We start from the raw sequence: 16,292 nt of genomic DNA, 5'->3' as shown, positions 1-16,292 counted from the left end.
ATTTGACTTTTTTTTTTCTGAATCGATTCAATTAATTTTAATTTGATTTCTGTGCTAACATTATTATCAAATAATGACAAACAAATAAGTTATTCAGATAAATACCACAAGTGATTGCTGAATTTTTTTGACGGTACTTCTGAAATATTTTTATTTATTTTTTTATAATTCAGTAAATCTTTCATAAATTCTAAATCCTGTCGAGGAGCTTGGATTGCTGAAGGCGCACAATACCAAGCTTTTATGTATACTAATACGATAAAAATACAAATGTGGCGGAGTCCCGAAGCCTCTATCCGGCTGAGTGAAAATTGTTCTTGAAACAGATAAATTTATAAGGAATATATTGCTTTAAATATGCGCGAAAATATGATTTCAATCCACACGGAGAAAAAAATTTTGCTATAGGAACTCTATAGTAGTTAGTTAGTTGTAAAAAGTTCCAGTAGGTTAACGTATTCTTATGGTAACAATTCCGTTTGGCTCCTGCAACTCTACATCGTTGAGCTCTGAGAGCTAAACGTTATTGACCTCTCACAACTCTACAGGATCGTTCTGAGATTATAACAAATTTTTGGCAGTCTGATTAATAATTTTTTTTTTTACGATTTAGCATTGATAATTTAATAAATAAATGCGACAGAACGAATTTATATTGTCAACAATAATTGTATATGACAAATAAGAATAGTATTATAATGGAAATAAAATAATAATAGAAATTATATTACAAATAAAAATTATTTGTAAAATAAAAATATAATTGTCACAAAATTATCTTATTTTCTTGATTATATTAATAAATAGTGGACATAAAATCACTACCGTATATGCACAAGAAAAGATAAATAAACGAAAACAAATTTTATTTTGTGTTAAATGGGGTCTTTTGAATGTATTCCGATAACTTATTACTTATCACAATATATTCAACTAATAAATTTAATTAACAGTCACTGCAAATAAACCTTGAAAAACCACAAATACAAAACTGTTCTAACGAAATTCAATTTGACAAAAAAAGCCTATTTCCTTAAATAAATAAACTGGAAACTTAATTGTCCTCATATATTTTTAATAATATGGATAACAAAATAATTCTGTTTGCCATTTTAGAAGGTTATGAAATATGTCAGCGCACTCCACTACTGCGCAACGTAGGGCGCTCCCAACTATACCGTTTGGCTCTGAGAACAATCCCGTAGAGCTCTGAGAGCTCAACAACATTGAGTTATCAGAACTAAACAACATTATGTTACTGTAACTCTACAACGAATAGTAAACTGTGTATAGTTGTGGTAACTCTACAGTTAGCTTACCAGAACAAAATTTTTTTTTCCGTGCATAAGTGTTATTATTTCACAATAGTAATAACTATTTAATAATAATTTGACTTAGATTATTATATTAAAACGAGTCAATACTTTAATTAAAAATTTTAATGCTCAAAAATGTACAATAAAATTAAATTATTCATGTAAGAGCAATAAATTGAAAATTAAATGGAATTTAATGTGTATTTTTTTAAATGTTACCGTTTAACGGGCTATAACTTCGAAAATAGTAGTTCTACAGTCTTCGTCCAAAGAAATATTTTTGTAGAGAATTTAATTTCCTACAAAAACCGTTAGAAGGTTTTTCGAAAAAAAAATTTTTTAATAACGAAAAGTCCACTTGAAACAAAAAAAAAATTTTTCTCGTGTTATTTAAATAGGAAATCGAATTTTTTGATGAGCTAAGCCGCTATTGGACTTAAATTAAAACCTTTAGCTCAGCGGCATAATTTTTTATTTTCTATATACTACCAGATTTTCTGGTATAGCAGTAAAAAAAAAAATATCGCCTAAAAATGACATACCCTAATGTATGTGTATGTGTATGTGTGTAAGTATATGAACCGCTTATAACTTTTGAACGACTAAACCGATCGGAACCTACTAAACGGTGTTCTAAAGAGTTCTTTCAAACTTAAATTTCCTGTGAATTTGAACCGATTCTGATCGATAGATTTTGAGTAATTTCAAAAAAACTTTGAAAAAACTAAGAAAAAAAATTTTTTTGAAGGTCGTTTTTTGGAATAACTTGTAAACGGCTTTATCAATCAACTCTAAAAACTAATCAGCTCTTAACCTTGAAAAACCACGTCGATTGCCGCAAATCCGGTCAAAATCGGTTGATTCGTTCGAGAGATGTGAACGAAAGAAAACCGAAAAAAGTGTTTTTTTGACATAACTTCGTCATTTCTTCTCGGATCGTTTTTGATGATATAGAATAATTTTTAGAGCTTAAAAAACCGCGTCGATCGCCGCCAAGAACGTAAATATCGGTTGGTTGGTTCGAGAGATATTCTCGACGAAATATTTGGAAACAAGTATTTTCTTAACATAACTCCGACATTTTTTGAAATAACTTTTAAAGGGTTATATCCACTTGTAATTTTGAAAAAATCGAAATTTTTTTTTTTTTGCATATTTTGAATGTATATATTCGAGAATATTGTCTGTAAATTTAAAAGTAATCCGGTAAATAGTTTCGGAGTAATGAGCGTATTTGTAAAGACGTCTCCGAGCGTTTGAAGGTAGTTTAAATAATAGCCAAAACTTTAAATGCGTTTTTCTCAAAACGATGTTTTCAAAGTCGGTAAGGAATATTTCTCCGAAACCGATTGACCGATTGACTTGAAATTTTCACAGGATCTTCTTAGATACTTTTGTCTGGTAATGATCGAAGGAATAAAGTTTCTGATAAAAATTTCGATTTTTTAAGTCACTTTAAAGTGTAAATTTTAGTCCAAAAAAAGATTTTTTTTTTGTTGGGAAGCCGTCATTTTGTCTAAAATCAAAATTTTGACTATTTCTTCGATCATTACCTGTATTTATCTATCCTAAAAGTAATCCTTTTGGTTTTTTTTTATTTCTGATAATTTGGATCAGAGATATCTTCCTCACCGCCAGACACCTTTTTGTGGAGGACCTTCAGATCTTCTACAGGAACGACGGAACCCAATATTTTTATTAATAAAATATGAATTTTTAGAATACGTTAAATTCGCTAAATGTTCATATATTTTATGTATATATTCAATAAAAAGCCTCTCCAGAAAAAATTAACAAAAAAACACCTTTTTTCGAACTTACAAGTGGATATAACCCCTTAAACGGTTTTACCGGTTAATTTAAAAAATTAATCAGGCATTAACATAAAAAAATTACGTCGATTGCCTTCAAGCCGGTCAAAATCGGTCAATTCGTTCAAGAGATATCGTGAACGAAAGAAAATCCAAAAAAGTGTTTTTTCGGAATGACTCCGAATTTTCTTGTTTTATAAATTCAAACTTGAAAATCTTTGGTGAGGCTGAAAAAACTGCGTCGAATGCTGCCAACCGCGTGAAAATCGGTTGATTCATTCAAAAGTTATTGCGATTTGAAAATTCAAAAAATATTATTCTATCAATTTTCTAACAGGCTTTTGAGCTCGAAGAGCTCAAAAGCATAGAAAAGCTATCTCTTTGAGCTTGGAGAGCTCAAAATAACACATAATTTGTATTTTTGAGCTCGAAGAGCTCAAAAACATCATTAGTCCAATTTTAAGCACCTACACGGAAAGAAAATCGTACGAAAAATTACAATGAAAACATCGTAATTTTTAGTATAGGACATTGTAGTGCCGGACCAAAACTCAAACATCGTAACTTATACGCTGCAACATCGTAAATTTCTATCACTCAAATAAAACAAGTTTAGGTCACCGAAAAAATAATTCTGTATCACCGAGGAATCGAACCCGGTGTCCTCTCCGCCAGAAGTCCAAGGTTTATCCCCTTACACTATCGTAAGGAGTATGTAAATTTCTGTTCAGTCACATAATAAGACCCTCCATACAGTAGTTGGTCATCTTTCGGTGGTGGCGTCGCAAACTACTGGACTCTGTTTCTCTTTTATTAAAACATATAGTATGCGTCCTTATTCACTTGCTCTTGCGGAAAAAAAATTTACTAAATAATATCGTAATTTTCAATAATTCAAATTGTATTCTGTAGACGGCAGCATCGTAAAAATCAAGTTTCTGAAAGTCTAGTCCTGGATTACGATGTTACTATTGTAATTTTTCATAGGATTTTTTTTCCGTGTAGGTATGAAATTAGCGGGAAGTTGCAGGGATGGCTTTCAGGATCTACCGTTTTTCTAATTTTTTTTCTTAAAGAGCAATAAAAATAGAATAAATTAGAAAAAAAAAATTCAGAAAATCATAATTTGAACATTTTTTACAGCAGTTTCTATACATACAAAAGTTCTTGATCAAGGAATTTTTTTTTTTATTCAAATAAACTTTACTCAATTCAAGATCAAAAGAAATTCTTCAAAATGTTCTTATTGGTTCAAGATGTTTTTTTTTAAAGCCAAGTTAATTTCTCTATCAGTTTATAAAAATGACCGGTCACACAATTTAAACTGTAAAATACACGGGAAGAAAATTGAAGGAGTTTTTACTATTTCACTATTGTAATTTTTGTTGAATAAAATAGTAGTGGTGGACTATACACTTCTTATTTTTTCATTTTTACAATCCACCATTGTAAATTTTACTCAACAAACAAGACTAGCAAGAGACTTAAAAAATCAAATACCACAGAGCAAATTATACAATATGTGTTTGTGAACTTTACAATTCAACTATTGTAAAAATTCACAGTCGGTTTTTTAAAAGAAATTTTAGGGAGGGAGAGAGACAGAAGAATGGACTAATTAGTACTTGTACAGTAACCGAAAAAACGAATGGGAAAATTTTGTACCAATCCAGGAATCGAACCCAGACCTCCTTGTTGGCAGCCAGAGACTCTCCCTCTACGCTATCCGAGGTAAACTAGCACCCACGTCCTTTAACATTTACATAAACTCGGAGTCTAGCACTGTGCACGACCATCACTCACACTAATTGAGAAACATTCCAATTCAACTATTGTAAAATTTGTTATAGTTCTATTGGAAAGATACAGAGGCAGAACCAGGAACTTTAATATCTTACTTTTTACAATAGTAATATCGTATTTTTTCTAATCGTAAATTGTAAAATTTCATGAATAAATAGTAAATTTTCTTCTAAAATATTTTAAAATTAATAGTAATAAAAGTATAGTCCAGCTTTACAATAGTTTACAATAATTTTTACATATAATCAAAGTAATGCTAAGTAAGTAATGTTAATTAAGTTTATAGCTTTTTTTTATTTAATAAAATTGTAATGTTAAAATATTTGGTATAAAAATTTATAATATTCATTTTGCTGCCTATACACGGAAAAAAGAAAACTCGAAAAATTACAGTATAAAATGTAAAATCGGTCCCGTCGAAATCAAAACTAAAAAAATTACAGTTTGAAATAACATTTTTCTAAATTCAATTTTTTAATTCAATATTCACAGCTTTCAATGTAAATATTACATTCTACAATATAATTTTTATAAAATCTGTAATAATTACATTTGAAACAGTAATTTTTTCAGTTTTCATCACGAAGCGCCACGTTGCATTATATACTGTAATTTTTCGAGTTTTCTTTTTTCCGTGTAAATTTGTTGCTTATTCAATTTATTTACAGATACGAAACTTGATGATATGAAATCTTACTTCACGACTGAAACAAAGCTTACTTTAACTAGATAAGGGTGCTTCTAACCAGATATTACGTAATTATATCATCTCTTCTTTTCTATGACGATCGTTGTAAAACATTTAACTATATCGGGTGTAACAACCTCTGTACTCTTTTACAAAAACATTGCAAATAATGCAAGTAATTAAATGTAAGTGCTTCTCTAACGATATAAGTTTATATGATAACAATTATTGAGGAATGATATAATTTGTTAATTACAATAAAATATAAGTATTTATTGTGCAATGCTGAATAACTTACCCCTAACACATCTGATGTAATTATTGAATTCTTTTTGAAGTCTATTTGCAGCATTCTGTTGGCGTGTAAAGTTTTGAAGATGCTCATCAAATATGTCATCTGCCGTCCTATCTACTTTGCCAAGGTTTTGAAGAAACTAAAAAAATACAATAAAATATATTATAATTAGATTGAAATATTTCCGAATCAACTTATTTACTATTTCAATTTTAGTTTTAATTTTCAAAACATTGAATATAAAATTTGTTGCATATTATATTGTTTATTAAATTAATCTAGACTAAATTTTTTGTCTATTTACTAGTAAAAAACGTATAACAATTTTATTTATTTATTATTTTACCTTTCTCTTAGGAGTAATTTAGGATGAAAAATATAATTATTAATGATGGTTGGAAAACTAAAATATAATGATCTTTTATTGATTAAAAAAGTTTCTAATCATATTTTGGGAGAAAAAATTTAATGAATTTTTATGAATGAAAGATCAAAGTAGATCATGTGATAATCCTGTCTATATGAACAACAACAAACACTAAGTAAAGGAAAATTGTAATTAAAAAAAATTAGGATGACGGTTGACCCTAAAGGCCATCCCTGCAACTTCCCGCTCATTTTGTACTTAAGCGCTCAAAATTACAAATTACATTTTTGAGCTCTTCGAGCTCAAAAATATGATTTTTGTGTAATTTTGAGCTTTTCGAGTTCAAAACTCTAATAGCAGTTTAATAAAACGCAATTTTTTGAATTTTCAAACGGCAATAACTTTTGAATGAATGAACCGAGTTTCACGCGGTTGGTGGCATTCGATGCAGTTTTTGAAGCCCCATGAAGAATCTTTAAATTTAAATCGATCGAGGCAGGAGTTTCGAAGTAATTGCGAAAAAACACTTTTTTCGGTTTTCTTTCGACAACGATAACTCACGAACGAATTAACCGATTTTGACGGGGTTTGCGGTGATCGACGTGGTTTTTTTATTTTAAGAGCTGATTAGGTTTTGAAATTGATCGGTAGAGCCATTTAAAAGTAATTCCAAAAAAACCACATTTCAAAAAATTTTTTTTTGTAGTTTTTTTGAGATTTCTCAAAATCTACTGCTTCGAATCGGTCTAAATGGTATCCATAATCTAAGTTTGGTCAAGCCCTTTCGAATGGCACCAACCGCGATGATATCGGTCAAGTCGTTCAAAAGTTATAAGAGGTTTACATACGGCCACACACACACACACACACACACACACACACACACACACACACACACACACACACACACACACACACACACACACATACAGACATACGGACATCACCGCGGAAACATTCGGGGAGGCTTCCTAGGACCTCAAAACGTCCAGAACATCCGTTGAAAACTCGATTTTCGAAAAACGGGGTAAAACCAATAACTTCTCGATTTTTAAAAATTTTCAATTTTCTTAGCGGGAAGTTAAAAAGGAAAGGCTGAAAACAAGCGTAAAATTTAAAAAAATGGTAGAGCCATAAATAAAGGAAAGAAATAAAAAAATACATTAATATTATTATTATTATTATTATTATTATTATTATTATTGTTATTATTATTATTATAAGATCATTTACAAAAAAGTAATTTATGACGATAAATTAATTATCTTTTCATATACTTGAAAAATTATTGTCTCATATACTATTTCGACGTTCTAATTAGAAAATTGTCTAACTCCATTTTAGAGAATCTTCCATTTGTACGAAAAAAACAATTAGTTCAAAATTTATTATCACTTTAAAAAACCATTTAATATCATTAATATCTAATAAAAGTAAAATATTTTGGTTTGAATCATTCAAATAATTTATAATTGGACTATTACTACATCAAAATGTTAAAAAATCACCCTTAAAAAAATAACCCACACTGAAAAAATATATATACGCATATATGCTGACAAAAATACATATACGTCGCACATATAAAATATATACGCCACATACTTTTTTTTTGCCCCCGTATATGCAGCATATATTTTTTTTCAGTACGGGAAGGAGAGACAAATTGCTAATTAGACCGTCGATTTGTTTGTTGATTGATTATTATATAAAACTCAAACTAAGTTTTCCTCTTTTTTTCTTTCAATTATTACACTTTACACAAAATTTTAATTATTTATTTTTTATTTATTGAACATGTTGACGCAAGTATAGTTTATTTTATTATATTATGATTGATTCATGTTTCATCGAAGAAATATCAAAATTTGCCTCATTGTCTATCTAGTAAATCCTGTTCTCGTAAAAGAACATAGCAATGTCGAATCACATTTTATAGTTCAATATAATCAATTGTTTATTTATATGTTTACTTTAAGAGATAAACTATGCATAAAGAACGAATTTTTATGTATAACTAAAATCAGTTAATTGGTATTAAATTGAATTTTGGAATACATGTTTTATATCGAATGTACATATATTATGTGAGCATACGTATAATTGCGTGTACCGTGGTGTAGCATATGTATAGCGAGGACGTGTATGCGATAAATCACCCCAGTCATTTCCTGGTCCCGAGAAAATTCAAAAATAGACAAACCGAAGAAAATATAAGTATGTGGCCAACTTACTCTTAGTTGAGAACTATTTTACGTTATTAAGATCGAAATGTTTCAAGGAATATTTGATTTACAAAATTTTCATTAGTCATTATTTGCTCTTCAATAGTTTTTATGAATGAGTGTAAGCGAAATTTCGTCTTTAAAAATCATGAAGTATCAATCAATAAGAATAAAAAAAAAATTTTTTTAAAAGCGTAAAAAATAAAATGAATAGTTTAATCGATTTATAACTGGATTATATAAAATTATTATTTTTTTTGGACAGTGTCTTGAACTCTTTATCATTTCTATACACATAAATTCGACATTTACATCTTGTTTTTCAATGTTTTGTTTTAAACGTTAGTTAATGCATTAATGGGTAAAATTAAAAATTTTTTTGACCTAGTGAATTTTAGATATAGTCAGAAATATATACAACATCTTAACTAAGTATCGTTGTAACTTCAATCTTATTGACCTTTAATTTAAAGGTACGAGAAAGTTAAAACGTACAATATCAATACCCGCAGAATATCAAGCCTGTAGATACTGATTAAGTTAACCAATTATTTTTTTCAACTTATAATTTATAACATTTATTTGTTAGCATTAATATAAAAGTAAAAATTATGAGAAAACTGAATAAACATCAACAGAGAAAACCAAACTGCTAATCTAATTATATCAGAAATTCTGATTACACAAATCTTTCGTGTACTTTCGAAAAAAAAAATTAGGAAAACGGTTGACCCTGAAGGCCATCCCTGCAACTTCCCGCCAATTCTATACCTAAACGCTTGAAATTGCACTTTCAGACTAGATGACGTTTTAGAGCTCTTCGAGCTCTCCGAGCTCTCCGAGCTCAAAAAATAGTTTTTGTATGCTTTTGAGCTCTTCGAGCTCAAAAGTTTGATAGAAATTTGATAAAACACTATTTTTTGAATTTTCAAATCGCAATAACTTTTGAATGCATGAACCGATTTTCACACGGTTGGTGGCATTCAACGCAGTTTTTTAAGCTTCATGAAAAATTTTTAAGTTTATATTGATAGAGCAAAAAACTTCGGAGTAATTCCGAAAAAACACTTTTTTCGGTTTTCTTTCGTCAACGATAACTCACGAACGAATCAACCGATTTTGACCGGACTGGCGGCGATCGACGTGGTTTTTTGATGTTATTAGTTTTTGAAATTGATCGGTAAAGCCGTTTAAAAGTTATTCCAAAAAAACCACCTTTGAAAAAATTTTTTTTTGTAGTTTTTTTGCGATTTCTCAAAATCTATTGGACCGAATCGTTCCAAAGTATATTGAAAATCTAAGTTCAGTCGAGCTCTTTCGAATGGCACCAACCGCGATCAAATCAGTCAAGCCGTTCAAAAGTTGTGAGAGGTTCTCATACATACATACATACATACATACATACATACATACATACATACAGACATACAGACACCATCGCGGGAATAGTCAGGGAAGCTTCCTAGAACCTCGAAACGTCGAGATTCGATGAAAACTTGACTTTCGTAAAACGGGGTGAAAACAATGACTTCCCGATTTTTGAAAATCTTCGATTTTCTTAGCGGGAAGTTAAAAAGTTAATGTGAATCACTGTAAAGTAGCACAGTTTATAAAAACGTGTTAGGATATCTAAATTTTTGATTTGCTAAACCCAAAAAAATAAGATAAAGTCCCACTTTTGCACAACTATTAAAAAAAAATCAACGCAACTTAAATAGTTTTTCGAGTTTTAAGTTAATTATTATTTAATAACGAAATTTCTACTTTAAAAAAACTCAACGTGTGCGGGTACCGAACCGTGGGCCTAACGTTTGAGAGACCGATTAACTACCTGTTTACCTAAGAGACTTAATTGAATAGATACGTTTGTAATAACTACAGGTAATCATGTATAATGTTTTTGTTCAATTATATATAATCATATACAATTATATATAATTTTATGTAATCATTTATAATTTCATATAATTATATTTAGTTTTTTTACCCGGGGAGCCATAATAGATAAAAATTAATTTTTGACGTGATAACGTCTTATAAATTGATGAATAGTCCAGTCGGCCTGGAAATAAATAGGGGTTTGTTGGCAACTTTTCGACAAAATGGTCTGATTTTGGATTTTTTTTTTTTTAAATACTCAGAAAAATATTCTAAACATTTGTGTGTATGTGTTGCTTTTTGGAAGTGTTGCTTTTTTTTTGTTTAAAAAATAGCGTTTTAGCGTTGAGCTTTAAATTAAAATATCTCGGAAACTACGCAAAATTAGTCGAGACATGCTGCGTATGAAATTTAGAGAATTGAATAAGGAACAAAATGAGCTAAACCCGATGTCTCTACGACCAATAGTTTACGAGATATTAATTTTTTAATGAAAAAAAACGCGGTTCCGCTCAAGCGCTTATAAACAAATAGCTGTAACTCCGCGAAAAATAATTCGATTTACTTTTTTTAATTATAGCTATTGTTGTCTGCTATAAGCAAAAAAATCAGCTAAGCTCAAAAAATTTTTTTCGAATTGTATGAATAATTTTCATTTTTTTGAATTTTTGCATTAAAAAATAGTTAAAATTAAAATTAAATTATTTTTTTTACATAAAAATGTTTTTCCGGCAACAAAGAATCGATACGAAAAAAAAATTTTTTTTTTTTATTTTTTTTAATGCAAATATACAGCTAACAAGTTTAAAAAAATATGAGCTCTACGGGGATTCGATGTCCGGATCCGAGAAAGTGCGCGTGCGCCATTCCTCTCCAGCCGTTGTCGGAGAATGATGGGGGAAATAATAATCCGAACAAAAACAGTTTCACTGTAAAAAAGTCGCGCCAAGTCCACGTTCATAAGACTATTAGGAAAAAAAATTTTTTTTTTTCTTTACAAAAAGATACAAAATAAAAAAATTAAAAAATCCGAGTAACCGATATGATTGTTTATGATTTTCGGAAATTAAAAAAAATTTTATTGTAAATTTAAAAATTAAAAAAAAAATTTTAGAACGTATTTAGTGTACGCGGTTGCAAAATATTTTACTTTTAATGAAATTCGTAAAATCTATTTACTAGGACTTTAAAAAAATTGAAATACACAATGACGCACACCAAGTACGTTCTAAAATTTTTTTTTTAATTTTTAAATTTACAATAAAATTTTTAATTTCCGAAAATCATAAACAATCATATCGGTTACTCGGATTTTTAATTTTTATTTTGTATCTTTTGTAAAGAAAAAAAAAATTTTTTTCCTAATAGTCTTATGAACGTGGACTTGGCGCGACTTTTTACAGTGAAACTGTTTTTGTTCGGATTTTAGTATTTTTTGTAATTATAATGAAAATTTACAATTGATAACAACTTAAATCTCGTGTTGACTGCATTTTTTACTGCAAACTATCCCCTTGAAGCTACAGTTTATGTAGATGTAATTCCAGTGCACCCTGGCGGCCATAGATGCAAGCTATGAATCACTTTTTTTTACTGTAGTTGCGTGTCTATAGGAAGGATTACTACACATTTTTATTTTATCTAGTCTGTGGCGCTGATATTCCCCGCCGAAAAAAAGTCAGGATCGAAATTTCTGGGCTTACTACAGTTTGTGCTGATAAAATTTAATAATTTTAAGCGAATTAAGTGTTATAATTGATTATAATTAATTAATAACAGTAAAATAAAGTATAAATTATTTTTATAATATATCATTTTGGAAAAAGGAGAACCATATAATTAAATAAAATTTTGCAACCTCGAAATACCGTTCTGCTTACAGTAAACACAGTCGGTAGTCTGGCGCTCCGTTTACAACGGATTTGAACGGAACTTGGCGCCAGATTCTACCGAATCTGTGGATAAGAGTGTGAGGCGGATAATAACAATAGTAAGCGGCCGCTCGGATATTCGGAGTAATTCGTTTTTTCATTATTTTTGTAATTTTTTCTAAGTCTTAATTAACTTTTAAAAAATCGATTCCACAATATAGGTATCGATCGATTCCAAATTTAATGAATCGTAAAGATATCCTATCGTGTGGAAAACTTTTTTTTGAAAAATTTTTTTCATTTGTTTAAACAAATAATTAATTAACAAAAAAAAAATTGTTTCCACAATATACCCGTTAAAAAAAACTGTCCCAAAAATGTCCCAAGCGTGGGACATCCAAACGTGACACAATTTGGGACATTTTTGGGATATCTTAGAAATAAACAGAAATTTTAAAGTAGTGCATTTAAGTAATGTTTCGTCAATTTTACGTATTTTTTAAAAGATTTTCAGAGATCTTCAATTTTATGACAATTTTACTACAATTTTAAACGTTTATTAAATGATTTACAAAAAAAAAATTTATTTTTGCACAGCTGTAAATTTCTCTAGAAATTGATGGATAAAACATTTATTGACCATTTTTGGGACAATTTTAGGACATTTTCGGAACATTATTTGGACATTTCAAAAATATTTTTAGAACTTATTTTAAATATTTTTAAGACAATTTTGAACGTTTGTCAAATGATTTTAAGAAAGACAATTTATTATTGCACGATTATAGATTTATCGTAAGATTAATGGATGAAAATTTTTAGGACAATTTTGGGACAATTTTGGAACATTTTGAGGACATTTATGGGACAATTTTAGGACATTTTCGGGACATTTTCAGAACATTTTTTGGACATTTTCAAAACATTTTTTGGTCGTTTTTGATTATTTTTAGGACAATTTTGAACGTTTTTCAAATGATTTTAAGAAAGACAATTGTTTTTTGCACGGTTGCAGATACATCATAAAATTAATGAATGAAAGATTTTGGGACAATTTAAGGACATTTTTTGGATATTTTCAAAACATTTTTTGGACTTTTCTGAGATTTTCAAAAAATTTTTTGAACATTTTTTAACTATTTTTAGGACAATTCAAAATTCAAAATTGTCCTAAAAATATTTAAAAACGTCCAAAAAATGTTTTGAAAATGTCCTAAAATTGTCCCAAAAATGTTTCAAATTGACCTAAAATTTTTCATTCATTAATTTTATGATATATCTGCAACCGTGCAAAAAACAATGGTCTTTCTTAAAATCATTTGAAAAACGTTCAAAATTGTACTAAAAATATTTAAAAACGTCCAAAAAATGCTCCGAAAATGTTCCGAAAATGTCCTAAAATTGTCCTAAAATTTATCATTCATTAATTTTATGATGTATCTGCAACCGTGCAAAAAACAATTGTCCTTCTTAAAATCATTTGACAAACGTTCAAAATTGTCCTAAAAATATTTAAAAAAGACCAAAAAATGTTTTGAAAATGTCCAAAAAATGTCCTAAAATTATCCCAAAAAGTCCGAAAATTGTCCTAAAATTTTGTATCCATAAATTGTATGATGTATCTACAACCTTGCAAAAAACAATTGTCTCTCTTAAAATTATTTGAAAAACGTTCAAAATTGTCCTAAAAATATTTAAAAAAGTCTAAAAAATGTTTTGAAAATGTCCTAAAACTGTCCCAAAATTGTCCTAAAATTTTGTATCCATAAATTGTATGATGTATCTACAACCGTGCAAAAAACAATTGTCTCTTTTAAAATCATTTGAAAAACGTTCAAAATTGTCCTAAAAATATTTTTAAAATGTTTTGTAAAGGTCCAAAAAATGTCCTAAAATTGTCCCAAAAATGTCCTAAAATTGTTCATTCATTAATTTTAGGATGTATCAACATCCGTGCAAAAATCAATTGTCTCAAAATCATTTGAAAAACGTTTCAAATTGTCCTCAAAAAATTTATAGAATGTCCTAAAAATATTTTTAAAATGTCCTAAAACTGTCCTAAAAATGTCCTGAAATTGTCCCAAAATTGTCCTAAAATTTTTCATTCATTAATTTTATGATGCATCTACAACCGAGCAAAAAACAATTGTCTTTCTTAAAATGATTTGAAAAACGTTCAAAATTGTCCTAAAAATATTCAAAAACGTCCAAAAAATGTTCCGAAAATGTCCTAAAACTGTCCCTAAATTGTCTGAACATTTTTCATTCATTTATTTTATGATGTATCTGCAACCGTGAAAAAAACAATTGTCTTTCTTAAAATCATTTGAAAAACGTTCAAAATTGTCCTAAAAATAATTAATAACGTCCGAAAAATGTTTTGAAAATGTCCAAAAAATAGTTCGAAAATGTCCCAAAAATGTCCTAAAATTTTTCATTCATTAATTTTATGATGTATCTGCAACCGTGCAAAGAACAATTGTCTTTCTTAAAATTATTTGAAAAACGTTCAAAATTGTCCTAAAAATATTTATATTAAATATTTATATTAAAAACCTCCCAAAAATGTTCCGAAAATTGTCCCAAAAATGTCCAAAAATTGTCCTAAAAATGTTCCAAAATTGTCCTAAAAATTTTCATCCATTAATCTTACGATAAATCTATCATCGTGCAATAATAAATTATCTTTCTTAAAATCATTTGAAAAACGTTCAAAATTGTCTTAAAAATATTTAAAAAAAGTTCTACAAATATTTTTGAAATGTCCAAATAATGTTCCGAAAATGTCCTAAAAATGTTCTAAAATTATCCCAAAATTGTCCTTAAATTGTCCCAAAAATGGTCAATAAATGTTTTATCCATCAATTTCTAGACAAATTTACAGCTGTGCAAAAATAAATTATTTTTTCTTAAATCATTTAATAAACGTTTAAAATTGTAGTAAAATTGTCATAAAATTGACGACGTTCTCTGAAAATCTTAAAAAAAATACGTAAAATTTACGAAAAATCACTTAAATGCACTATTTTAAAATTTCTGTTTATTTCTAATATGTCCCAAAATTGTCCCAAATTGTGTCACGTTTGGATGCCCCAAGCTTGGGACATTTTTGGGACAATTTTTTTTTACACGGGTAAGTATCAATCGATTCCAAATTTAATGAATCGTAAAGATATCCTATCGTGTGGAGAACTTTTTTTTAAAAATTTTTTTTCATTTGTTTAAACAAATAATTAATTAACGAAAAAATGTAACGTTCCGCCTGAGCCTGTGCGTGCAAGCGAGAGCGCGCAACAAACGATAGAGAGGCACGATCAAACAAACGATAGAGAGGCCCAAGCGTTGGCTTGTGTCACATATATCTCTCTTTTCGCGTGAAGTCAGAGCTAGCAGTTAGAACACCGGTCTATAACTAATTGTTCGTGATTATATTTAAACAAATTATTTAAATTAAATTTTCAAAAACTATTAATAATATTTGAAAATTAAAAATTAATGTTTTTAACTAGTTTCAAAAAAACTTATGTCAAATTATATCAATTATATCAGATTATTATTGTTGATAATATTAATGATTGTTAATAGATAAATTAATTAATAATAATTATAAACGATAAATTAATAATAAAATAATAATAAAAAATAATAAAATGACCGTTTCTTTTATTAGATGTAAGATAACTTTAGAAAAACCAATTATTTGTCATAGGTTGTCCCACTATACATGTATAGATTGGAAAATGATGTATTAGATGTCGAAAGACTACACCAAACAAAAAATTGTTGTGGGTGTTAACCGTTTTAAGGTTAAGATAATAAATAAAAATGTAAATTTTTTTATCTAAGCATCACTTTTGAATTGAATGAAGAATATTTCATTGTATAATACTTAATAAATAGTTTCTTTAAATCAATTTTGACTTTTTGTTTATCTGGGTATGGTTGTGGTTATTTTATAAAATATTATTAATTTTAGAGAAGAATAAATTAAATATAACAAAAAATTTATCCGAATGAAGGGTTTCTTTTTTTTTTTTA

At 28.4% G+C, this 16,292-nt stretch overlaps 1 protein-coding gene across 4 annotated transcripts in view; it reads right to left on the bottom strand.

Moving 5' to 3' along the window:
* LOC123265777 (amphiphysin) overlaps positions 1–16,292 on the bottom strand; it is a 71,030-nt gene that overhangs the window by 14,405 nt on the left and 40,333 nt on the right. For all 4 annotated transcript variants that reach the window (XM_044729675.1, XM_044729676.1, XM_044729677.1 and 1 more), the window contains one exon: positions 5,917–6,052. In XM_044729675.1, the coding sequence (XP_044585610.1) occupies positions 5,917–6,052 (136 nt within the window). The remainder of the gene's footprint in view (positions 1–5,916; positions 6,053–16,292) is intronic.

This window comes from Cotesia glomerata, linkage group LG5, assembly GCF_020080835.1.
Source record: "Cotesia glomerata isolate CgM1 linkage group LG5, MPM_Cglom_v2.3, whole genome shotgun sequence".
Lineage (NCBI taxonomy): Eukaryota > Metazoa > Arthropoda > Insecta > Hymenoptera > Braconidae > Cotesia > Cotesia glomerata.
Note: the sequence above shows the minus strand (reverse complement) of the source record. Positions and strands in the feature narration are given on the sequence as shown.